Source organism: Mustelus asterias, chromosome 20 (assembly GCF_964213995.1).
Source record: "Mustelus asterias chromosome 20, sMusAst1.hap1.1, whole genome shotgun sequence".
Classification (NCBI taxonomy): Eukaryota; Metazoa; Chordata; class Chondrichthyes; order Carcharhiniformes; family Triakidae; genus Mustelus; species Mustelus asterias.
Genome location: NC_135820.1, coordinates 8,260,988 through 8,287,497, shown reverse-complemented (window position 1 = coordinate 8,287,497; position 26,510 = coordinate 8,260,988). Strand labels below are relative to the sequence as shown.

The 26,510-nt window shown below is 36.9% G+C and overlaps 1 protein-coding gene across 1 annotated transcript in view; it reads right to left on the bottom strand.

Annotated features, from left to right (window-relative positions):
- erfl1 (Ets2 repressor factor like 1) overlaps window positions 1-24,835 on the bottom strand; it is a 52,154-nt gene extending 27,319 nt beyond the window's left edge. The window contains exon 1 of the mRNA XM_078237061.1: window positions 24,772-24,835. Coding sequence (XP_078093187.1) covers window positions 24,772-24,835 — 64 coding nt within the window. The remainder of the gene's footprint in view (window positions 1-24,771) is intronic.
- Between the last annotated feature and the right edge of the window lie 1,675 nt (window positions 24,836-26,510).

The window sequence follows — 26,510 nt, the reverse complement described above, 5'->3', positions numbered from 1 at the left end:
AATATGAAGGTAGGCTAGCCAGTAACATTAGGATTGATAGTAAAAGTTTCTTTAAATACATTAAAAACAAACGGGAGGCAAAAGTAGACATTGGGCCGCTCCAAAATGACGCTGGTAATCTAGTGATGGGAGACAAGGAAATAGCTGAGGAACTTAATAAGTACTTTGCGTCAGTCTTCACAGTAGAAGACATGAGTAATATCCCAACAATTCAGGAAAGTCAGGGGGCAGAGTTGAATATGGTTGCCATCACAAAGGAGAAAGTGCTAGAGAAACTAAAAGGTCTGAAAATTGATAAATCTCCGGGCCCAGATGGGCTACATCCTAGAGTTCTAAAGGAGATAGCTGAAGAAATAGTGGAGGCGTTAGTTATGATCTTTCAAAAGTCACTGGAGTCAGGGAAAGTCCCAGAGGATTGGAAAATCGCTGTTGTAACCCCACTGTTCAAGAAGGGAACAAGAAAAAAGATGGAAAATTATAGGCCAATTAGCCTAACCTCAGTTGTTGGCAAAATTCTAGAATCCATCGTTAAGGATGAGATTTCTAAATTCTTGGAAGTGCAGGGTCGGATTAAGACAAGTCAGCATGGATTTAGTAAGGGGAGGTCGTGCCTGACAAACCTGTTAGAGTTCTTTGAAGAGATAACAAATAGGTTAGACCAAGGAGAGCCAATGGATGTTATCTATCTTGACTTCCAAAAGGCCTTTGACAAGGTGCCTCACGGGAGACTGCTGAGTAAAATAAGGGCCCATGGTATTCGAGGCAAGGTACTAACATGGATTGACGATTGGCTGTCAGACAGAAGGCAGAGAGTTGGGATAAAAGGTTCTTTCTCAGAATGGCAACCGGTGACAAGTGGTGTCCCGCAGGGTTCAGTGTTGGGGCCACAGCTGTTCTCTTTATATATTAACGATCTAGATGACGGGACTGGGAGCATTCTGGCCAAGTTTGCCGATGATACAAAGATAGGTGGAGGGGCAGGTAGTATTGAGGAGGTGGGGAGGCTGCAGAAAGATTTAGACAGTTTAGGAGAGTGGTCCAAGAAGTGGCTGATGAAATTCAACGTGGGCAAGTGCGAGGTCGTACACTTTGGAAAAAAGAATAGGGGCATGGACTATTTTCTAAACGGTGACAAAATTCATAATGCTAAAGTGCAAAGGGACTTGGGAGTCCTAGTCCAGGATTCTCTAAAGGTAAACTTGCAGGTTGAGTCCGTAATTAAGAAAGCAAATGTAATGTTGTCATTTATCTCAAGAGGCTTGGAATACAAAAGCAGGGATGTACTTCTGAGGCTTTATAAAGCACTGGTTAGGTCCCATTTGGAGTACTGTGAGCAATTTTGGGCCCCACACCTCAGGAAGGACATACTGGCACTGGAGCGGGTCCAGCGGAGATTCACACGGATGATCCCAGGAATGGTAGGCCTGACATACGATGAACGTCTGAGGATCGTGGGATTATATTCATTGGAGTTTAGGAGGTTGAGGGGAGATCTGATAGAAACTTACAAGATAATGAACGGCTTAGATAGGATGGACGTAGGGAAGTTGTTTCCATTAACAGGGGAGACTAGGACGCGGGGGCACAGCCTTAGAATAAAAGGGAGTCACTTTAGAACAGAGATGAGGAGAAATTTCTTCAGCCAGAGAGTGGTGGGTCTGTGGAATTCATTGCCACAGAGGGCTGTGGAGGCCGAGACGTTGAGCGTCTTCAAGACAGAAATTGATAAATTCTTGATTTCTCGAGGAATTAAGGGCTATGGGGAGAGAGCGGGTAAATGGAGTTGAAATCAACCATGATTGAATGGTGGAGTGGACTCGATGGGCCGAATGGCCTTACTTCCGCTCCTATGTCTTATGGTCTTATGGTCTTATAGACCCTGTTATAGACACTGTTATAGACACCGTCTTAAACACTGTTATTTATACTGTTATGTACACTGTTATTGACACTGATATAGATACTGTTACAGTCACTGTTATAGACACTGATTTAGACTCTGTTTTATAGACACTTTCATAGAAACTGTTATAGTTACTATTATATTCACTGTTCTAGTTAGTTATAGACACTGCTATAGTCGCTGTGATAGTCATTGATAAAGACATTGTTAGAAACATTGCTTTAGACACTGTAATAGTCATTGTTATGGAAATAGTTATAGTCACGGTTATACACAGTGCTTAAGATACTGTTATAGACACTGTTATAGTCACTGTTATAGTCACTGATAAAGACACTATTATAGTGTTATGGACACTGTTTTAGACACTGTTAAAGTCACTATTATTGAAACTGTTATGGACACTGTTATATTTACTTTTATAAATGCTGTTATAGACATTGTTCTAGTTTCCATTGCAGTCACTGTTATAGACACTGTTATCAGCACTGTTATAGGCACTGTAACAAGCACTGTTATAGGTACTGTTATAGAAATGTAACAAGCGCTGTTATAGGTGCTGTTATAAGCATTGCTACACACAATCGTACAGTCACGGTCAAAGACACGGTAATTGACATTGTTATAGTCACTGTAATAGACATGTTTTGTAGCTATAGGCACTATAACAGACACTATTATAGTCACTGCTAAAGACACTGATAGAAACATTGTTATAGGCACTTATCGTTATTGTTATAGATGCTGTTATAGAAATCCTGATATTCACTATTATAGACACTGTTATAGACAGTGTTATAGTCACTGTTATTGAGACTGTTATAGACACTGTTACTGACGTGTTTTATAAACTTTTCTAGTCAATGTTATTGATACTGTTATAAAGACTGTTAGAGATGCTGTTATAGACACTGTTAGACAAACTATTATAGACACTGTTATAGACACTGTTATCAAAACTGTTATAGACAGTGTTTTAGTTACTGTTATAGACACTGTTATAATTACTGTTATATTCACTGTTTTAGTTCCTGTTATAGAGACTGTTATAGTCACTGTTATAGTTGCTGTGATAGCCATTGACAAAGACACTGTTAGAAACATTGCTTTAGACACTGTTATAGTCATTGTTATGGAAATAGTTATAGTCATGGTTATACACATTGCTTCAGATATTGTTATAGACACTGTTATAGTCACTGTAATAGACACTGTTATATTCACTTTTATAAACGCTGTTATAGAAACTGTTCTAGTCTCTGTTGCAGTCACTGTTATAGACACTGTTATAGACACTGTTATTGGCACTGTTATAGAAACTGTAACAAGCACTGTTAAAGGCATGGTCATAAGCATTGCTACACACAATCTTATAGCCACGGTCAAAGACACAGTAATTAACGTTGTTATAGACATTGTAATAGTCACTGTAATAGACATTGTTATAGATATTTTTGTAGCTATAGGCACAATTACAGACACTATTATAGATACTGTTAAAGACACTGATATAGACAATGTTATAGTCACTGCTGTAGACACTGATAGAAATATTGTTATAGACACTGTTATAATCACTATTATAGTCACTGTTATAGACACTGTTTATAGTCACCATTATCATTATTGTTACAGTCACTGTTATGGATACTGATAGAAATATTGTTATAGTCATTGTTATAGACACTTATAGAGATTCACTGTTATGGATGCTATTATAGTCACTTTTAAGACACTGTTATAGACAGTGTTACAGAGACTGTTATAGAGACTGTTACAGATACTTGCACAGTTACTTTTATAGTCACTGTTAAAGAAACTGTTATGGATACTGTTATAGACACTTGCAAGTCAATGTTATAGATACTGTTAAAGAGATTGTTATGGACACTGTTGTGGACACTGTTTTAGACACTGTTATAATCACTATTATTGAAACTGTTATGGACACTGTTATATTCACTTTTATAAATGCTGTTATAGACATTGTTCTAGTTTCCGTTGCAGTCACTGTTATAGACACTGTTATCAGCACTGTTATCGGCACTGTAACAAGCACTGTTATAGGTACTGTTATAGAGACTGTTATAAAGACAGTTATAGACACTGATATATTCACTGTTACTCACACTGTTATTGAAACTGTTATAGTCACTGTTATAGACGCTGTTTTGGTCGCTGTTTTAAACACTGTTATAGACACTGTCATAAACACTGTTAGACAAACTGTTATAGACACTGTCATAAACACTGTTAGACAAACTGTTATAGACACTGTTATCAGCACTGTTATAGAAACTGTAACAGGCGCTGTTATAGGTTCTGTTATAAGCATTGCTACACACAATCATACAGTCACGGTCAAAGACTCGGTAATTGACATTGTTATAGTCACTGGAATAGACACTGGAATAGACACTGGAATAGACACTGTTATAGATATGTTGTGTAGCTATAGGCACTATAATAGACACTATTATAGTCACTGCTAAAGACACTGATAGAAACATTGTTATGGGCACTTATCATTATTGTTATAGTTATTGTTATAGTCGCTGTTATAGAAATCCTGATATTCACTATTATAGACACTGTTATAGTCACTGTTAGAGACACTGTTATAGACACTGTTATAATCACTGTTATAGACACTGTTATAGACACTGTTATAGTCACTGTTAGAGACACTGTTATAGACACTGTTATATTCACTGTTATAGACACTGTTATAGACAGTGTTATAGTCACTGTTATTGAGACTGTTATAGACACTGTTATATTCACTGTTACTGACGTGTTTTATAAACTTTTCTAGTCAATGTTATTGATACTGTTATAAAGACTGTTATAGACAGTGTTTTAGTTACTGTTATAGACACTGTTATAATTACTGTTATATTCACTGTTTTAGTTCCTGTTATAGACACTGTTATAATTACTGTTATATTCACTGTTTTAGTTCCTGTTACAGACACTGTTATAGTCACTGTTATAGTTGCTGTGATAGCCATTGACAAAGACACTGTTAGAAACATTGCTTTAGACACTGTTATAGTCATTGTTATGGAAATAGTTATAGTCATGGTTATACACACTGTTTCAGATATTGTTATAGACACTGTTATAGTCACTGTTATAGGCGCTGATTAAGACACTCTTCTCGACACTGTTATAGACACTGTTATAGTCACTGTAATGGACACTGTTATATTCACTTTTATAAACGCTGTTATAGAAACTGTTCTAGTCTCTGTTGCAGTCACTGTTATGGACACTGTTATGGACACTGTTATAGAAACTGTAACAAGCACTGTTAAAGGCGTGGTCATAAGCATTGCTACACATAATCTTATAGTCACGGTCAAAGACACAGTAATTAACATCGTTATAGACATTGTAATAGTCACTGTAATAGACATTGTTATAGATATTTTTGTAGCTATAGGCACAATTACAGACACTATTATAGACACTGTTAAAGACACTGATATAGACAATGTTATAATCACTGTTATAGACACTGATAGAAATATTGTTATAGACACTGTTATAATCACTATTATAGTCACTGTTATAGACACTGTTATAGTCACTATCATCATTATTGTTACAGTCACTGTTATGGATACTGATAGAAATATTGTTATAGTCATTGTTATGGACACTGTTATCGAGATTCACTGTTATGGACGCTATTATAGTCACTTTTAAGATACTTTTATATACACTGTTATAGATTGTTAAAGACACTGTTCTAGACACTGTTAAAGACACTGTTATAGACACTGATATAGTCACTGTTATAGACATTGTTATAGACAGTGTTATAGACACTGTTATAGATACTTGCACAGTTACTTTTATAGTCACTGCTGAAGAAACTGTTATGGATACTGTTATAGACACTTGCACAGTCAATGTTATAGATACTGTTAAAGACATTGTTATAGACACTGTTATAGACACAATAAAAGACAGTTATATCACTGTTACTGACAGTGTTATATAAACTTTTGTAGTCAATGTTATTGACACTGTTATAAATACTGTTAGAGACACTGTTATAGACACTGTTAGACAAACTGTTATAGATGATGTTATAGTCACTGTTAAAGACACTATTATTGACACTGTTAGAGACATTGTTATAGAGACATTGTTATAGAGACATTGTTACAGAGACTGTTATATTCACTGTTATAGAGACTGTTATAAAGACTGTTATAGACCCTGATATATTTACTGTTATTGAAACTGTTTTAGTCACTGTTATAGACACTGTTTTGGTCACTGTTTTAAACACTGTTATAGACACTGTCATAAACACTGTTAGACAAACTGTTATAGACACTGTTATGGACACTATTAGAGACATTGTTATAGAGACTGTTATAAAGACTGTTATAGACACTGATATATTCAGTTACTCACACTGTTGTTGAAACTGTTATAGTCACTGTTATAGACGCTGTTTTGGTCGCTGTTTTAAACACTGTTATAGACACTGTCATAAACACTGTTAGACAAACTGTTATAGACACTGTCATAAACACTGTTAGACAAACTGTTATAGACACTGTTATCAGCACTGTTATAGAAACTGTAACAAGCGCTGTTATAGGCACTGTTATAAGCATTGCTACACACAATCTTACACTCACGGTCAAAGATATAGTAATTAACATTGTTATAGACATTGTAATAGTCACTGTAATAGACACTGATATAGACACTGTTATAGATATTTTTGTAGCTATAGGCACTATAATAGACAATATTATAGTCACTGTTATAGACACTGATGGAAACATTGTTATAGTCACTGTTATAATCATTGTTCTGGTCACTGTTATAGCCGCTGTTATAGACGCTTTTACGACACTTTTATAGACGCTGTTATAGACGCTGTTATAATCACGGCTATAGACGCCGTTATAGACACTGCTATGGACGCTGTTATTGACACTGTTATACACACTGTTTAGATGCTGTTATAGAAGCTGTTATAGACGCTGTTAGAGACACCGTTAGAAACACTGTTAGAGTCGCCGTGATAGACGCCGCTATAGACACTGTCAGAGACATTGTTATAGACACTGTTCAGATGCTGTTATAGAAACTGTTATAGACGCCGTTATAGACACTGTTAGAGACATTGTTATAGACACTGTTATAGAGACGGTTATAGAGGCGGTTATAGATACTGTTATAGACAATGTTAGAGACATTGTTATAGACACTGTTCAGACGCCGTTATAGACGCCGTTATAGACACTGCTAGGGACACTGTTAGAGACACTGTTTTGATGCTGTTATAGACTGTTATAAACACTGTTAGAGACACTGTTAGAGAAATTGTTATAGACAGTTATAGATACTGTTGTAGATGCTGTTAGAGACACTGCTCTTGATACTGTTATGGACACTGGTATGGACGCTGTTATAGACACTGTTAGAGGCACTGTTATAGAGATGGTTATAGAGACAGTTATAGATACTGTTAGAGACACTGTTATAGACACTGTTCAACAAACTGTTATAGACAGTTATAGATACTGTTGTAGACGCTGTTATAGACACTAATATAGATAGTTATAGACACTCTTATAGATGCTGTTATAGGCGCTGTTATAATCAGTTAGAGACGCTGTTATAGATACTGTTATAGTCATTGTTATAGCCACTGTTAGAGACACTGTTAGAGACACTGTTATAGACAGTTATAGATACTGTTGTAGACGCTGTTATTGACACAGCTATAGATACTATTATAGGCACTGTTATAGTCACATTTAAAGACAGTGTTATAGACACTGTTATAGACACTATATTAGACACTGTATTAGACACTTGCACTGTCACTGTTAGAGACACTGTTAGAGACACTGTTAGAGTTACTGTTAGAGACGCTGTTAGAGTTACTGTTAGAGACGCTGTTATAGACGCTGTTATAGACACTGTTATAGTTACTGTTATAGTCACTGTTATAGTCACTGTTAGAGACATGTTTATAGACACTGTTAGAGACACCGTTAGAGACACTGTTAGAGACGCTGTTATAGATGCTGTTACAGACTCTGTTATAAACACTGTTGTAGACACTGTTAGACAAACTGTTATTGACAGTTATAGATACTGTTGTAGACACTGTTATAGACACTGTATTAGACACTGTATTAGACACTGTATTAGACACTGTATTAGACACTTGCACAGTTACTGTTATAGGCACTGTTATAGACACCGTTATAGACACTGCTATCGTCACTGTTATAGTTGCTGTTATATTTACTGTTATAGGCACTGTTATAGGCACCATTATAGGCACTGTTATAGACACTTGTAGTCGGTGTTATATTCGCTATGACAGGCACTGTTAAAAGCTTTGTTGTACAAAATCCTATGCCATGGGCAATGATACGTGATAGACATTGTAATAGCCACAGTTAGAGACACTGTATTCATCTTTGTACTAGGCAGTTATCGATACTTTTATAGATGTAGTTATAGACACTGTTATAAACACTGTTACAGATGTTATGGACACACTGTTATAGACGCTGTTATAGACACTGTTAGAGACATTATAGAGACTGTTATAGAGACTGTTATAGAGACTGTTATAGAGACTGTTATAGATACTGTTAGAGACACTGTTATAGTCACTGTTAGAGACACTGTTATAGTCACTATTATAGACACTGTTAGAGACACTGTTATAGTCACTATTATAGAAACTGTTGTAGTCACTGTTATGGACACTGTTATAGACACTTGCACTGCCAATGTTATAGATACTGTTAGAGCCATTGCTATAGACACAGAAATAGACAGTTATATTCACTGTTACTGAGTGTTATATAAACTTTTGTAGTCAATGTTATTGACACTGTTACAAACACTGTTAGAGACGCTGTTATAGACACTGTTAAAGACACTTTAATAGACACTGCTATAAAGAGTGTTATATGCACTGTTATATTCACTGTTATAGACACTGTTAAAGACGCTGTTATATCGCTGTTATAAATACTGTTATAGACACTGTTATAGACGCTGTTATAGATGCTGTTCGAGACACTGTTAAAGTCACTGTTATCAACACTAATAAAACTGTTATAGGCATTGTTGTACACAATCTTACTGTCACTGTCAAAGACACAGTAATTGACACTATTATAGACATTGTTATAATCACTGTATCTGACACTGTAATTGGTACTGTTATAGACATTTTTGCAGCTATAGGCACTATTACAGACACTATTATAGTCACTGTTATAGACACTGTTATAGACACTATATTAGACACTGTTATAGACACTGTTATAGACACTATATTAGACACTGTTATAGACACTATATTAGACACTGTTATAGACACTATATTAGACACTGTTATAGACACTATATTAGACACTTTAACAGTCGCTGTTATAGACACTGTTATAGACACTGTTATACTCACTGTCATAGACACTTGTAGTCGCTGTTATATTCACTATGATAGGCACTGTCAGAAGCTTTGTTGTACAAAACCCTAAGTCATGGGCAATGACACGTGATAGACATTGTAATAGCCACAGTTAGAGACATTGTATTCGTCTCTGTAATAGGCTGTTATCGATACTTTTATAGACACTGTTATAAACACTGTTATAGATGTTGTTATGGACACACTGTTATAAACACTGATAGAAACATTGTTATAGTCACTGTTCTGGTCATTGTTGTAGATGCTGTTATAAATGCTTTTAAGACACTGTTATAGACACTGTTATAGACACTGTTAGAGACACTGTTAGAGACTCTGTTATAGTCACTGTTATAGACGCTGTTATAAACAGTTATAGACACTGTTAGAGTCGCTGTTAGAGACACTGTTACAGACACTGTTACAGTAGCTATTGTAAAAACTGTTGTAGTCACTGTTATGGACACTGTTATCAACACTTGCACTGCCAATGTTATAGATACTGTTAGAGACATTGTTATAGACACAGAAATAGACACAGTTATATTCACTGTTACTGAGTGTTATATAAACTTTTGTAGTCAATGTTCTTGACACTTATAAACACTGTTAGAGACGCTGTTATAGACACTGTTATATACACTATTACAGTCACAGTTAAAGACACTTTAATAGACACTGCTATAGAGAGTGTTATATGCACTGTTATAGTCACTGTTATAGACAATGTTAGACAAACTATTATAGTCACTGTTAGAGACACTGTTAGAGATGCTGTTATAGACACGGTTATAGTCACTGTTAAAGATACTTTAATAGACACTGCTATAGAGAGTGTTATATGCACTGTTATAGTCACTGTTATAGACAATGTTAGACAAACTGTTGTAGTCACTGTTATAGACACTGTGAAAGACGCTGTTATATCACTGTTATAAACACTGCTTTAGACGCTGTTATAGATGCTGTTATAGACACTGTGAGAGACACTTTTATAGACACTGTTAGAGACGCTGTTATAGACACTGTTATAAGCAGTTAGAGACACTGTTAGAGACACTGTTATAGTCACTACTGTAGAAACTGTTATATTCACTACTGTAGAAACTGTTGTAGTCACTGTTATGGACACTGTTATCGACACTTGCACTGCCAATGTTATAGATACTGTTAGAGCCATTGCTATAGACACAGAAATAGACACAGTTATATTCACTGTTACTGAGTGTTCTATAAACTTTTGTAGTCAATGTTATTGACACTGTTATAAACACTGTTAGAGATGCTGTTATAGACACTGTTATAGATACTGTTATAGTCACTGTTAAAGACACTTTAATAGACATTGCTATAGAGAGTGTTATATGCACTGTTATAGACAATGTTAGACAAACTGTTATAGTCACTGTTAAAGACGCTGTTATATCACTGCTATAAACACTGCTATAGACTCTGTTATAGACACTGTTATAGATACTGTTATAGACGCTACTCTAGACACTGTTAAAGTCACTGTTATCAACACTGTAATAAAAACTGTTATAGGCATTGTTGTACACAATCTTACTGTCACTGTCAAAGACACAGTAACTGCCACTATTATAGACATTGTTGAATCACTGCATCTGACACTATAATAGGCACTGTTATAGACATTTTTGTAGCTTTAGGCACTATTACAGACACTATTATAGTCACTGTTATAGATACTATATTAGACACTGTTTTAGACACTATATTAGACACTTGCACAGTCACTGTTATAGGCACTGTTATAGACACTGTTATAGTCGCTGTTATAGGCAGTGTTATAGGCACCATTATAGGCACTGTTATAGGCACCATTATAGGCACTGTTATAGACACTTGTAGTCGCTGTAATATTCACTATGATAGGCACTGTTAGAAGCTTTGTTGTTCAAAACCCTATGTCATGGGCAATGACACGTGATATGCATTGGAATAGCCACAGTTAGAGACACTGTATTCGTCTCTGTAATAGGCTGTTATTGATACTTTTATAGACACTGTTATAAACACTGTTATAGATGTTGTTATGGACACACTGTTATAAACACTGATAGAAACATTGTTATAGTCACTGTTTTGGTCATTGTTATAGATGCTGTTATAGATGCTTTTAAGACACTGTTAGAGACACTGTTAGAGACACTGTCATAGTCACTGTTATAGATGCTGTTATAGACACTGTTATAAATAGTTAGAGACACTGGTAGAGACACTGTTATAGTCACTACTATAGAAACTGTTATAGTCACTACTGTAGAAACTGTTGTAGTCACTGTTATGGACACTGTTATAGACACTTGCACTGCCAATGTTATAGATACTGTTAGAGCCATTGCTATAGACACAGAAATAGACACAGTTATATTCACTGTTAGTGACAGTGTTATATAAACTTTTGTAGTCAATGATATTGACACTGTTATAAACACTGTTAGAGACACTGTGATAGACACTGTTATAGACACGGTTATAGTCACTGTTAAAGACACTTTAATAGACACTGCTATAGAGAGTGTTATATGCACTGTTATAGTCACTGTTATAGACAATGTTAGACAAACTGTTATAGTCACTGCTATAGACAATGTTAGACAAACTGTTATAGATGCTGTTAAAGACGCTGTTATATCACTGTTATAAACACTACTATAGACATTGTTATAGACACTGTTATAGACACTATGAGAGACACTGTTAAAGTCACTGTTGCACTGTTATCAACACTGTAATAAAAGCTGTTATAGGCATTGTTGTACACAATCTTACTGTCACTGTCAAAGACACAGTAACTGCCACTATTATAGGCATTGTTGAATCACTGTATCTGACACTGTAATAGGCACTGTTATATACATTTTTGTAGCTCTAGGCACTATTACAGACACTATTATAGTCACTGTTATAGACACTGATATGGACACTGATATCGTCACTGTTAAAGACACTGTTATAGACACTGTTTGAAACATTGTTATAGACACTGCTACAGACAATTGTAGAGACACTGTTATAGACACTATTATAGTTATTGTTATAGACGCTGTTATAGACACTGTTATAATCACTGTTACAGACACTGTTATAGAAATTGTTATAGACACTGTTATAAACACTGTTATAGACACTTGCACAGTCAATGTTATAGACACCGTCAGAGACTATGTTATAGTCACTGTTATAGACACAGTTATATTCAGTCAAACACTGTTATAGACACTGTTACGGACACTGATACAGACACAGAGACGCTGTTACAGATGCTATTACATATGCTGTTATAGACACTGTTATAGGCACTGTTATAGAGACTTATAGAGACTGTTATACACACTGTTATAGTCACTGTTATAGACACTGTTATAGAGACTGTTATAGACGCTGTTACAGACTCTGTTAGAGACTCTGTTAAAGACTCTGTTAAAGACTCTGTTAAAGACTCTGTTAAAAACTGTTATAGCCAATGTTATAGACGCTGTTATAGAAATTGTTATAGATACTGTTACAGACACTTTTATAAACACTGTTATAAACACTGTTAGAGACACTGTTATAGAGACTGTTATAGAGACTGTTATAGACACTGTTATAGATACTGTTAGAGACACTGTTATAGTCAATGTTAGAGACACTGTTATAGACACTGTTATAGACACTGTTATAGTCAATGTTAGAGACACTGTTATAGACGCTGTTACAGACACTGTTATAGGCACTGGTATAGCTGCTGTTATAGACTGTCACGAACACTGTTACAGACACTGTTAGAGACACTGTTATAATCACTGTTGGACAAATGTTATGGACACTGTTATAAATACTGTTATATTTTTATAGACACTGTTATGGGAAAAAATATATTTACTGTTATATTCACTGTTGCAGTCTGTGTTATAGAAACTGTTATAGACACAGTCATAGAAACTGTAATAAGCACTGTTATAGAAACTGTAATAAGCACTGTTATAGACACTGTTATAGACACTGTTATAGAAACTGTAATAGACACTTTTATAGACACTGTTATAGACACTGTTATAGAAACTGTAATAAACACTGTTATAGACACTGTTATAGACACTGTTATAGAAACTATAATAAAGTGTGAGAGACACTGTTATAGAAACTGTAATAAACACTGTTATAGGCACTGTTATGAGCAATGTTGTACATAATCTTACAGTCAAGGTCAAGGATACTGTAATTCTCACCATGATAGACATTGGATTAGCCATAGTTATAGACACTGTTATATTCACCATTACTGGCACTGTTAAAGACAGTGTTTTAGTCACTGTTATAGTCACTGTTTTAGACACTGTTATAGTAAACTGTTCTCGACTTGTTATAGAAACTGTTGTAGTCACTGTTAGAGTCACTGTTAGAGTCACTGTTATAGACACTGTTATAGACACTGTTAGAGTCACCGTTAGAGTCACTGTTATAGACACTGTTATAGAAACTGCTGTAGTCACTGTTATAGAAACTGTTGTAGTCACTGTTAGAGTCACTGTCATAGACACTGTTATAGACACTGTTAGAGTCACCATTAGAGTCACTGTTATAGACACTGTTATAGAAACTGTTGTAGTCACTGTTTGGGTCACTGTTATAGAAACTGTTGTAGTCACTGTTAGAGTCACTGTTAGAGTCACTGTTATATAAACTGTTATAGACACTGTTAGAGTCACTGTTATAGAAACTGTTGTAGTCACTGTTAGAGTCACTGTTAGAGTCACTGTTAGAGTCACTGTTATAGAAACTGTTGTAGTCACTGTTAGAGTCACTGTCATAGACACTGTTAGAGTCACAGTTAGAGTCACTGTTAGAGTCACTGTTATAGAAACTGTTATAGACACTGTTAGAGTCACTGTTAGAGTCACTGTTATAGAAACTGTTGTAGTCACTGTTAGAGTCACTGTTATAGACACTGTTAGAGTCACTGTTAGAGTCACTGTTATAGTCACTGTTATAGACACTGTTATAGACACTGTTAGAGTCACTGTTATAGAAACTGTTGTAGTCACTGTTAGAGTCACTGTTATAGAAACTGTTGTAGTCACTGTTATAGAAACTGTTAGAGTCACTGTTATAGACACTGTTATAGACACTGTTAGAGTCACTGTTAGAGTCACTGTTATAGAAACTGTTGTAGTCACTGTTAGAGTCACTGTTATAGACACTGTTAGAGTCACTGTTAGAGTCACTGTTATAGTCACTGTTATAGACACTGTTATAGACACTGTTAGAGTCACTGTTATAGAAACTGTTGTAGTCACTGTTAGAGTCACTGTTATAGAAACTGTTGTAGTCACTGTTATAGAAACTGTTAGAGTCACTGTTATAGACACTGTTATAGACACTGTTAGAGTCACTGTTAGAGTCACTGTTATAGAAACTGTTGTAGTCACTGTTAGAGTCACTGTTATAGACACTGTTAGAGTCACTGTTAGAGTCACTGTTATAGTCACTGTTATAGACACTGTTATAGACACTGTTAGAGTCACTGTTATAGAAACTGTTAGAGTCACTGTTATAGACACTGTTATAGAAACTGTTAGAGTCACTGTTATAGTCACTGTTATAGTCACTGTTAGAGTCACTGTTATAGAAACTGTTATAGTCACTGTTATAGAAACTGTTGTAGTCACTGTTATAGAAACTGTTGTAGTCACTTATAGAAACTGTTAGAGTCACTGTTATAGACACTGTTATAGAAACTGTTATAGTCACTGTTATAGAAACTGTTGTAGTCACTGTTATAGAAACTGTTGTAGTCACTGTTAGAGTCACTGTTAGAGTCACTGTTAGAGTCACTGTTATAGACACTGTTATAGACACTGTTAGAGTCACTGTTATAGAAACTGTTGTAGTCACTGTTAGAGTCACTGTTATAGAAACTGTTGTAGTCACTGTTATAGAAACTGTTAGAGTCACTGTTATAGACACTGTTATAGAAACTGTTAGAGTCACTGTTATAGTCACTGTTAGAGTCACTGTTATAGAAACTGTTATAGTCACTGTTATAGAAACTGTTGTAGTCACTTATAGAAACTGTTAGAGTCACTGTTATAGACACTGTTATAGAAACTGTTATAGTCACTGTTATAGAAACTGCTGTAGTCACTGTTATAGAAACTGTTGTAGTCACTGTTATAGACACTGTTATAGAAACTGTTAGAGTCACTGTTATAGTCACTGTTAGAGTCACTGTTATAGAAACTGTTGTAGTCACTGTTAGAGTCACTGTTATAGTCACTGTTAGAGTCACTGTTGTAGTCATTGTTAGAGTCACTGTTATAGAAACTGTTGTAGTCACTGTTAGAGTCACTGTTATAGACACTGTTAGAGTCACTGTTAGAGTCACTGTTAGAGCCACTGTTAGAGTCACTGTTATAGAAACTGTTATAGACACTGTTAGAGTCACTGTTATAGACACTGTTAGAGTCACTGTTAGAGTCACTGTTAGAGTCACTGTTAGAGTAACTGTTATAGAAACTGTTAGAGTCACTGTTATAGAAACTGTTGCAGTCACTGTTAGAGTCACTGTAATAGTCACTGTTAGAGTCACTGTTATAGTCACTGTTATAGAAACTGTTGTAGTCACTGTTAGAGTCACTGTTAGAGTCACTGTTAGAGTCACTGTTATAGAAACTGTTGTAGTCACTGTTAGAGTCACTGTTAGAGTCACTGTTAGAGTCACTGTTATAGAAACTGTTGTAGTCACTGTTAGAGTCACTGTTAGAGTCACTGTTAGAGTCACTTTTATAGACACTGTTATAGAAACTGTTGTAGTCACTGTTAGAGTCACTGTTAGAGTCATTGTTAGAGTCACTGTTATAGAAACTGTTGTAGTCACTGTTAGAGTCACTGCTATAGTCACTGTTAGAGTCACTGTTAGAGTCACTGTTATAGAAACTGTTAGAGTCACTGTTAGAGAAACTGTTGTAGTCACTGTTATAGTCACTGTTATAGAAACTGTTGTAGTCACTGTTAGAGTCACTGTTATAGTCACTGTTAGAGTAACTGTTATAGAAACTGTTATAGAAACTGTTAGAGTCACTGTTATAGAAACTGTTGCAGTCACTGTTATAGAAACTGTTAGAGTCACTGTTATAGTCACTGTTATAGTCACTGTTATAGTCACTGTTATAGTCACTGTTATAGTCACTGTTAGAGTCACTGTTATAGTCACTGTTACAGTCACTGTTATAGTCACTGTTAGAGTCACTGTTAGAGTCACTGTTATAGTCACTGTTATAGTCACTGTTATAGTCACTGTTAGAGTCACTGTTAGAGTCACTGTTATAGTCACTGTTATAGTCACTGTTAGAGTCACTGTTAGAGTCACTGTTATAGTCACTGTTATAGTCACTGTTGTAGTCACTGTTATAGTCACTGTTAGAGTCACTGTTATAGTCACTGTTAGAGTCACTGTTATAGTCACTGTTATAGTCACTGTTAGAGTCACTGTTAGAGTCACTGTTAGAGTCACTGTTATAGAAACTGTTGTAGTCACTGTTGTAGTCACTGTTAGAGTCACTGTTAGAATCACTGTTATAGAAACTGTAATAAACACTGTTTTATTTGCATTGTTGTGCACAATCTTACCATCAAGGTCAAAGACACTTTAATTGTCACTGTGATAGACATTGTAATAGCCACAGTTATAGACATTGTTATAGAAATTGTTATAGTCTCTGTAAAAGACACTGTTAGAGACACTGTTATAGACACTATTACTGACACTGTGATAGACACTCTTAAAGTCGCTATTATAAACACTACTATAGAGATTGTTACAGACACTTGCACAGTCACTGTTATATTCACTTTTATATTCATTGTTATAGAAAAAGTTATATTAACTGTTATATTCACTGTTACAGGCATTGTTATAGACACTGTTACAGTTACTGTTATAGATGCTGTTAGAGTCACTGTTATAGTAACTGTTGTAGTCACTGTTAGAGTCACTGTTAGAGTCACTGTTAGAGTCACTGTTAGAGTCACTGTTATAGTCACTGTTATAGTCACTGTTAGAGTCACTGTTATAGTCACTGTTATAGTCACTGTTAGAGTCACTGTTAGAGTCACTGTTATAGTCACTGTTATAGTCACTGTTATAGACACTGTTATAGACACTGTTAGAGTCACTGTTATAGTCACTGTCATAGTCACTGTTATAGACACTGTTAGAGTCACTGTTAGAGTCACTGTTAGAGTCACTGTTATAGACACTGTTAGAGTCACTGTTAGAGTCACTGTTAGAGTCACTGTTATAGACACTGTTATAGACACTGTTAGAGTCACTGTTATAGTCACTGTTGTAGTCACTGTTAGAGTCACTGTTATAGACACTGTTATAGACACTGTTATAGTCACTGTTATAGACACTGTTATAGACACTGTTAGAGTCACTGTTAGAGTCACTGTTATAGTCACTGTTAGAGTCACTGTTAGAGTCACTGTTATAGTCACTGTTATAGTCACTGTTAGAGCCACTGTTAGAGTCACTGTTATAGAAACTGTTATAGACACTGTTAGAGTCACTGTTATAGACACTGTTAGAGTCACTGTTAGAGTCACTGTTAGAGTCACTGTTAGAGTAACTGTTATAGAAACTGTTATAGAAACTGTTAGAGTCACTGTTATAGAAACTGTTGCAGTCACTGTTAGAGTCACTGTAATAGTCACTGTTAGAGTCACTGTTATAGTCACTGTTATAGAAACTGTTGTAGTCACTGTTAGAGTCACTGTTAGAGTCACTGTTAGAGTCACTGTTATAGAAACTGTTGTAGTCACTGTTAGAGTCACTGTTAGAGTCACTGTTATAGACACTGTTATAGAAACTGTTGTAGTCACTGTTAGAGTCACTGTTAGAGTCATTGTTAGAGTCACTGTTATAGAAACTGTTGTAGTCACTGTTAGAGTCACTGTTATAGAAACTGTTGTAGTCACTGTTAGAGTCACTGCTATAGTCACTGTTAGAGTCACTGTTAGAGTCACTGTTAGAGTCACTGTTATAGAAACTGTTAGAGTCACTGTTATAGAAACTGTTGTAGTCACTGTTATAGTCACTGTTATAGAAACTGTTGTAGTCACTGTTAGAGTCACTGTTATAGTCACTGTTAGAGTAACTGTTATAGAAACTGTTATAGAAACTGTTAGAGTCACTGTTATAGAAACTGTTGCAGTCACTGTTATAGACACTGTTATAGAAACTGTTAGAGTCACTGTTATAGTCACTGTTATAGTCACTGTTATAGAAACTGTTGTAGTCACTGTTATAGAAACTGTTGTAGTCACTGTTGTAGTCACTGTTAGAGTCACTGTTAGAATCACTGTTATAGAAACTGTAATAAACACTGTTTTATTTGCATTGTTGTGCACAATCTTACCATCAAGGTCAAAGACACTTTAATTGTCACTGTGATAGACATTGTAATAGCCACAGTTATAGACATTGTTATAGAAATTGTTATAGTCTCTGTAAAAGACACTGTTAGAGACACTGTTATAGACACTATTACTGACACTGTGATAGACACTCTTAAAGTCGCTATTATAAACACTACTATAGAGATTGTTACAGACACTTGCACAGTCACTGTTATATTCACTTTTATATTCATTGTTATAGAAAAAGTTATATTAACTGTTATATTCACTGTTACAGGCATTGTTATAGACACTGTTACAGTTACTGTTATAGATGCTGTTAGAGTCACTGTTATAGTAACTGTTGTAGTCACTGTTAGAGTCACTGTTAGAGTCACTGTTAGAGTCACTGTTAGAGTCACTGTTATAGTCACTGTTATAGTCACTGTTAGAGTCACTGTTATAGTCACTGTTATAGTCACTGTTAGAGTCACTGTTAGAGTCACTGTTATAGTCACTGTTATAGTCACTGTTAGAGTCACTGTTAGAGTCACTGTTATAGTCACTGTTATAGTCACTGTTATAGACACTGTTATAGTCACTGTTATAGACACTGTTAGAGTCACTGTTATAGTCACTGTTAGAGTCACTGTTATAGTCACTGTTATAGTCACTGTTATAGTCACTGTTAGAGTCACTGTTAGAGTCACTGTTATAGTCACTGTTAGAGTCACTGTCATAGTCACTGTTATAGACACTGTTAGAGTCACTGTTAGAGTCACTGTTAGAGTCACTGTTATAGACACTGTTAGAGTCACTGTTAGAGTCACTGTTAGAGTCACTGTTATAGACACTGTTATAGACACTGTTAGAGTCACTGTTATAGTCACTGTTGTAGTCACTGTTAGAGTCACTGTTATAGACACTGTTATAGACACTGTTATAGTCACTGTTATAGACACTGTTATAGACACTGTTAGAGTCACTGTTAGAGTCACTGTTATAGACACTGTTATAGACACTGTTAGAGTCACTGTTAGAGTCACTGTTAGAGTCACTGTTATAGACACTGTTAGAGTCACTGTTATAGACACTGTTATAGACACTGTTAGAGTCACTGTTAGAGTCACTGTTATAGTCACTGTTATAGTCACTGTCATAGTCACTGTTATAGACACTGTTAGAGTCACTGTTAGAGTCACTGTTAGAGTCACTGTTATAGACACTGTTAGAGTCACTGTTAGAGTCACTGTTAGAGTCACTGTTATAGTCACTGTTAGAGTCACTGTTATAGTCACTGTTATAGACACTGTTATAGACACTGTTAGAGTCACTGTTATAGTCACTGTTGTAGTCACTGTTAGAGTCACTGTTATAGTCACTGTTATAGACACTGTTATAGACACTGTTAGAGTCACTGTTATAGTCACTGTTGTAGTCACTGTTAGAGTCACTGTTAGAGTCACTGTTATAGTCACTGTTGTAGTCACTGTTAGAGTCACTGTTATCGTCACTGTTGTAGTCACTGTTATAGTCACTGTTATAGTCACTGTTAGAGTCACTGTTATAGTCACTGTTAGAGTCACTGTTAGAGTCACTGTTAGAGTCACTGTTGTAGTCACTGTTGTAGTCACTGTTAGAGTCACTGTTATAGTCACTGTTATAGAAACTGTTAGAGTCACTGTTAGAGTCACTGTTAGAGTCACTGTTAGAGTCACTGTTAGAGTCACTGTTTTAGTCACTGTTGTAGTCACTGTTATAGTCACTGTTATAGAAACTGTTGTAGTCACTGTTAGAGTCACTGTTATAGTCACTGTTGTAGTCACTGTTAGAGTCACTGTTAGAGTCACTGTTAGAGTCACTGTTATAGAAACTGTTGTAGTCACTGTTATAGTCACTGTTAGAGTCACTGTTAGAGTCACTGTTATAGTCACTGTTAGAGTCACTGTTATAGACACTGTTATAGACACTGTTAGAGTCACTGTTATAGTCACTGTTGTAGTCACTGTTAGAGTCACTGTTAGAGTCACTGTTATAGTCACTGTTGTAGTCACTATTGTAGTCACTGTTAGAGTCACTGTTAGAGTCACTGTTAGAGTCACTGTTAGAGTCACTGTTAGAGTCACTGTTAGAGTCACTGTTATAGTCACTGTTAGAGTCACTGTTATAGTCACTGTTATAGAAACTGTTGTAGTCACTGTTAGTGTCACTGTTGTAGTCACTGTTAGAGTCACTGTTAGAGTCACTGTTAGAGTCACTGTTATAGTCACTGTTAGAATCACCGTTAGAGTCACTGTTAGAGTCACTGTTAGAGTCACTGTTATAGACACTGTTAGTGTCACTGTTAGAGTCACTGTTAGAATCACCGTTAGAGTCACTGTTAGAGTCACTGTTAGAGTCACTGTTATAGACACTGTTAGAGTCACTGTTAGAGTCACTGTTATAGTCACTGTTAGAGTCACTGTTGTAGTCACTGTTAGAGTCACTGTTATAGTCACTGTTAGAGTCACTGTTGTAGTCACTGTTAGAGTCACTGTTAGAGTCACTGTTATAGTCACTGTTGTAGTCACTGTTAGAGTCACTGTTATAGTCACTGTTAGAGTCACTGTTAGAGTCACTGTTATAGTCACTGTTGTAGTCACTGTTATACTCACTGTTAGAGTCACTGTTATAGTCACTGTTGTAGTCACTGTTATACTCACTGTTAGAGACACTGTTATAGTCACTGTTATAGACACTGTTAGAGTCACTGTTATAGTCACTGTTGTAGTCACTGTTAGAGTCACTGTTAGAGTCACTGTTAGAGTCACTGTTAGAGTCACTGTTATAGTCACTGTTGTAGTCACTGTTATAGTCACTGTTAGAGTCACTGTTAGAGTCACTGTTAGAGTCACTGTTATAGTCACTGTTAGAGTCACTGTTAGAGTCACTGTTCGAGTCACTGTTCGAGTCACTGTTAGAGTCACTGTTAGAGTCACTGTTAGAGTCACTGTTACAGTCACTGTTAGAGTCACTGTTACAGTCACTGTTAGAGTCACTGTTAGAGTCACTGTTACAGTCACTGTTAGAGTCACTGTTAGAGACACTGTTAGAGTCACTGTTAGAGTCACTGTTATAGTCACTGTTGTAGTCACTGTTAGAGTCACTGTTATAGTCACTGTTAGAGTCACTGTTAGAGTCACTGTTAGAGTCACTGTTAGAGACACTGTTAGAGTCACTGTTAGAGTCACTGTTATAGTCACTGTTAGAGTCACTGTTATAGAAACTGTTGTAGTCACTGTTGTAGTCACTGTTAGAGTCACTGTTAGAGTCACTGTTAGAATCACTGTTATAGAAACTGTAATAAACACTGTTTTATTTGCATTGTTTTGCACAATCTTACCATCAAGGTCAAAGACACTTTAATTGTCACTGTGATAGACATTGTAATAGCCACAGTTATAGACATTGTTATAGAAATTGTTATAGTCTCTGTAAAAGACACTGTTAGAGACACTGTTATAGACACTATTACTGACACTGTGATAGACACTCTTATAGTCGCTATTATAAACACTACTATAGAGATTGTTACAGACACTTGCACAGTCACTGTTATATTCACTTTTATATTCATTGTTATAGAAAAAGTTATATTAACTGTTATATTCACTGTTACAGGCATTGTTATAGACACTGTTACAGTTATTGTTATAGATGCTGTTCAGGGCACTGATATAGACACTGTTATGGACATTATTATACATACTGTTATACACTCTGTTGTAGACACTTATTATAGGCATTCTTATGGACACTCTTACAAACAATGCTATATTAACTTTTCTTGCTCTTTTTAAAAAACATCTGGTGACTGTCATACCAACTGCGATGGACATTCTTCAGAGACTGTTCATGCATTCAAACAGTCACTGCTGTAGTCACTGTGACATTCACTGTTACAGCTGTCTGCTTGCACCGCAGACTCTGGTATAAACAATCTCTATATGAATGACTTACTCTCGACGACAATGTGATAACCACAGTTATTTGTGGCTACTGTTTGAAATTGCATTCAGGTGATTGTTACAGACACTGTTAGAGTTAGTGATATAGAAAGGTGTAGTGACTGTGTTATCAGCACTCTAAGAGACTGATCTGGGGGCTGAATTGAAGAGTAGGACATCATAGGAACGAATGTTGTCCCCCTGCCCTGTTGTTAAAGACCACCGCGGCTTATGTTTGGCCACAACGTCAATTCCCGCCGGCTCCCCTATTCCTTAATTCCCCGAGGGTTCAAAGATGGATCTATCTCAGCCTGAAATATATTCAGCGACTGGCCGACATACAACCCTCCGGGATAGAAATTCCAAACATTTATGTCTGTTTGAGTGAAGAAATTTCTCCAGGCCTCAGTCTGGAATGATTGTCCCCTTGTGCTGAGACTATGCCCCCTGTGCTTTAGACTCCCCAGCCAGGGGAAGCAACTTCTCAGTGTCTGTCCACTCAAACCCCTTTCCACCAAATCACCTCTTATTCTCTCAACTCCAGAGAACATAAGCCCAATTGACTTAACCTTTCATTACAGAAACCCTGCCCCCAGGGATCAACCTACGTGAACCTTTGCAGCATTGCTTCCAACGCAAGTGTATCCTTCCTTAAACGTATCCCTTCCCCGTCACTATCTTCCTCGGTTACTCTTTCTTCCTTGCTCTCCTCTCTCTCTCTCTATCTCTCACATCCTCTCAGCCTGTCTCTCTCACAATGTATCATTATTCCTTTCTCTCGCCCTCACCCTCTCCTCTTTCTCCCTTTATTTTTTCTCATTCCATCTCTCTCTCCCTCCTTCCCTTTCACTCTCCCCTTTACTCTCAGTCTTTTTGCCTCCCTCCCTATCTTTCTTCATCTCTTTCTCCCTAAATCTGTCATTTCTCTCTTTCTTTCTCCCTCATTCTATTATTTTGTTCTCTCTTTCTGCCTCATCTTTCCCACACCCCTCTTCTTATTCTCGCTTTCTGTCATCCCCTCTCTCCCCCATCTCTCTTTCTCCGCTGCCTTCTCTCTCTCCTTTCCTCTCACTCTTCCTTCCTCATTCTGTTTTTCCCTCTTTCTCCCTACCTCCCCTGTGCTTTTCGTCTGTTAGTTCCTTCCTCCTTCTCCCTCTCTCACTCTATCTTTCTTCGTCACTATTTCTCCCTCGCATTTTCCATTTCTATTTCTAGTTCTCATTCTCTTTTTGTCCTTCAATTTCTCCCTCACACTTTCCAATTTTATCTTTCCCTCTCATCTTCTCATTCTATTTTCTCTCTCTCTCTCCCCCTCCACACACACACACTTTTTCTCCTTCGCTCTATTTCTCCCTCACACGTTCTCTTCCTCCCTATTTCTCTTTCTTGCTCTCCTTTTCTCCCTCAATTTCTGCCTTGCACTTTACTTTTCTCCATTCCTCCTTCAGGCTTACTCTTTAAAAAAAAATCTTTCCCCACTCCCTCCCGCTTTCTCATCATCCTCTTTTCTCCACACCCCCACACGCACACACTTTGCCCCTCGCTCCATTTCTCCATCACACACTGCCTCCCACATTCAATTCCCCTTCCCGCATTCATCCCTTTCCAATCCTTTCTCATCTGACGCTGTCCCCTTTCTATGCCAGAATATGTCTCCAATTCTGAGTGCATTCGTTCATAACTCTCTCTCTCCTCTCTCTATCTTCTCTCCTTTTCTGTTTAATTATTCCAACGCCCCCTCCCTTCCCCATTCCCCGCTACACTTCTGTCTTCTCCATTCCATTCATCCGCTATTGCAGAGCGGAAAATAACAAGGCACGCTAAGGGACGACCTGAACCGTGGTGACTTACTTGTCTTAGACCCTGGCGAACTCCCCGTTCTAACCTGCTGCCCACCAATGTCTGGTACAATCCAATTGCACCTTCAAATTGAAAAAAAAAATCACACACACATGTATATAGTTCCTTCGTGGAGTTTTCCTTAACCGACTGGTTAATACCTGGAGTCCATAGAGTCGGCAGAGGTGGAGTTAGAAGCAAATCAGAAACACAACTGCAATCCATGGTGACAAACGGGAAGCGACCCTAGAAAGAAAGCGAGGGGTTAAATCAATATTTATATAAAATAATAAACTGGAAATTAAACAGTTCAGCGGCAATAAATTCACAAGGAATTACTTTCTAAACCGCGACAATTCGATTTAAACAATAGAAATAAACCGGCAGAAAGTTTAAACTCGCCACCTTGCATGCAAAGCTAATCTATCGATTTTTTAAAACGTTGCAACTGGGTTCCTAAATAAAGATGCCTTTAAAACTCCACGCGGCTTCTCCCAGGTATTCGCACATGTGCGAAACAGAAAGCAATTTGAACATAAATAAATACAAAGATTGACACATCATGGATGTTTTTCATATACAAACAAAAAATAAATAAAACGAACGGATCTGTAAATGCGTAGCAAAATATAAACACAAAATATGTGGGCGATTTTAAAATGACACATTTGCCCAAAGGTAGAAATGAAACGGTCACACATCACAGAAAAAATGTCATGTTTGCAAAAACAGTTCAAAAAAAACAAAAAAAAAATCTCCAGTACAATAGGTAACATCAGATCAGAGCATAACTACAGCAAACAATTCTTGTTCAGTCGAAGTAAAATATTTGCAGGGAGCGTTTGAAAATGTGCTCGCAACGCTCAAGCAGCGTGGCAATAAAAATCAACAAGAGAAACTGATACAAAATCTTTAAAACGAACACAACACTGAAACATAGACACATTCAAATCTACTGTTTCCGCACGGGTGAATACCAAGGCTTTGCATTTAAGTTCAAACAAATGGGTAACACTTCATGATGTTACACGTTGAAAAATGTTCTGAAAATGTCTTTGAAAAGGAAACAAAACGAAATGGAATAACATGTTTCATTCAGTATGAATCGTATTGGCGGCTTCGCTGCCGTATATCTGATCCCCCCTCGAAGTTATCCTGAGAATGAAATGCTCAGATTTCAGCTAACCCCGACGATTCCTCTCACACCGCGGCTGCTTGTCTGTACCCAGCCGTCTCTCTCTCTCTCTCTCCCCATCTATCCTCTAACCAAAGCGGCAATTCAGTGTCACATTTGATAGAGGCAAAGTAGGAGGGGGAGAAAAAAGAAAATAGATTTTTAAAAAATCTAACTCACTTCATCTCTTAAATAGAGAGATAATGGATCATTTTCAGTATTCAGGAGGCTGGGGTTGAAGCGCTAGCTGTCCTGATACATACACATGCACTAAAGGGCTTTCCGATTAACAGCCTTCTATTTGCCCCCCCTCTCTCTCCCCCTCTCACTGTCTCTTGCTCCTTGGGCGTAGGGGGACAACAGCGACCCCGTCCCTGAATTGGTAACCGCGGGTCAGCGCTCTCTCCCCGGCTGCAGCGGGCACAGCTTGGGTCGCCCCAGCGTCAGGGGGAAGCAGCCGGCCCCAAATAAGCAGTCGGAGCCGGCGAGTAAGTTAAACTGCAAGATTTGAGCCCAGGGCCATGTTACTCGTGTGACAGGCACCGCCATCCATCATCATTTATTTAGTTACCTTCCAGAGTCGTTTCAACAACACTGGTCTGCCCCTCTCAAACACTTTTTTTTTTAAAAAATGCCTTTTATTTTAATCCTCCCAAAGTTAAACCCTCTCGAGGACAAGAATAGTTGCAACTCTTTGAATTTAGACACTGGGCTCACGGAAAAGGG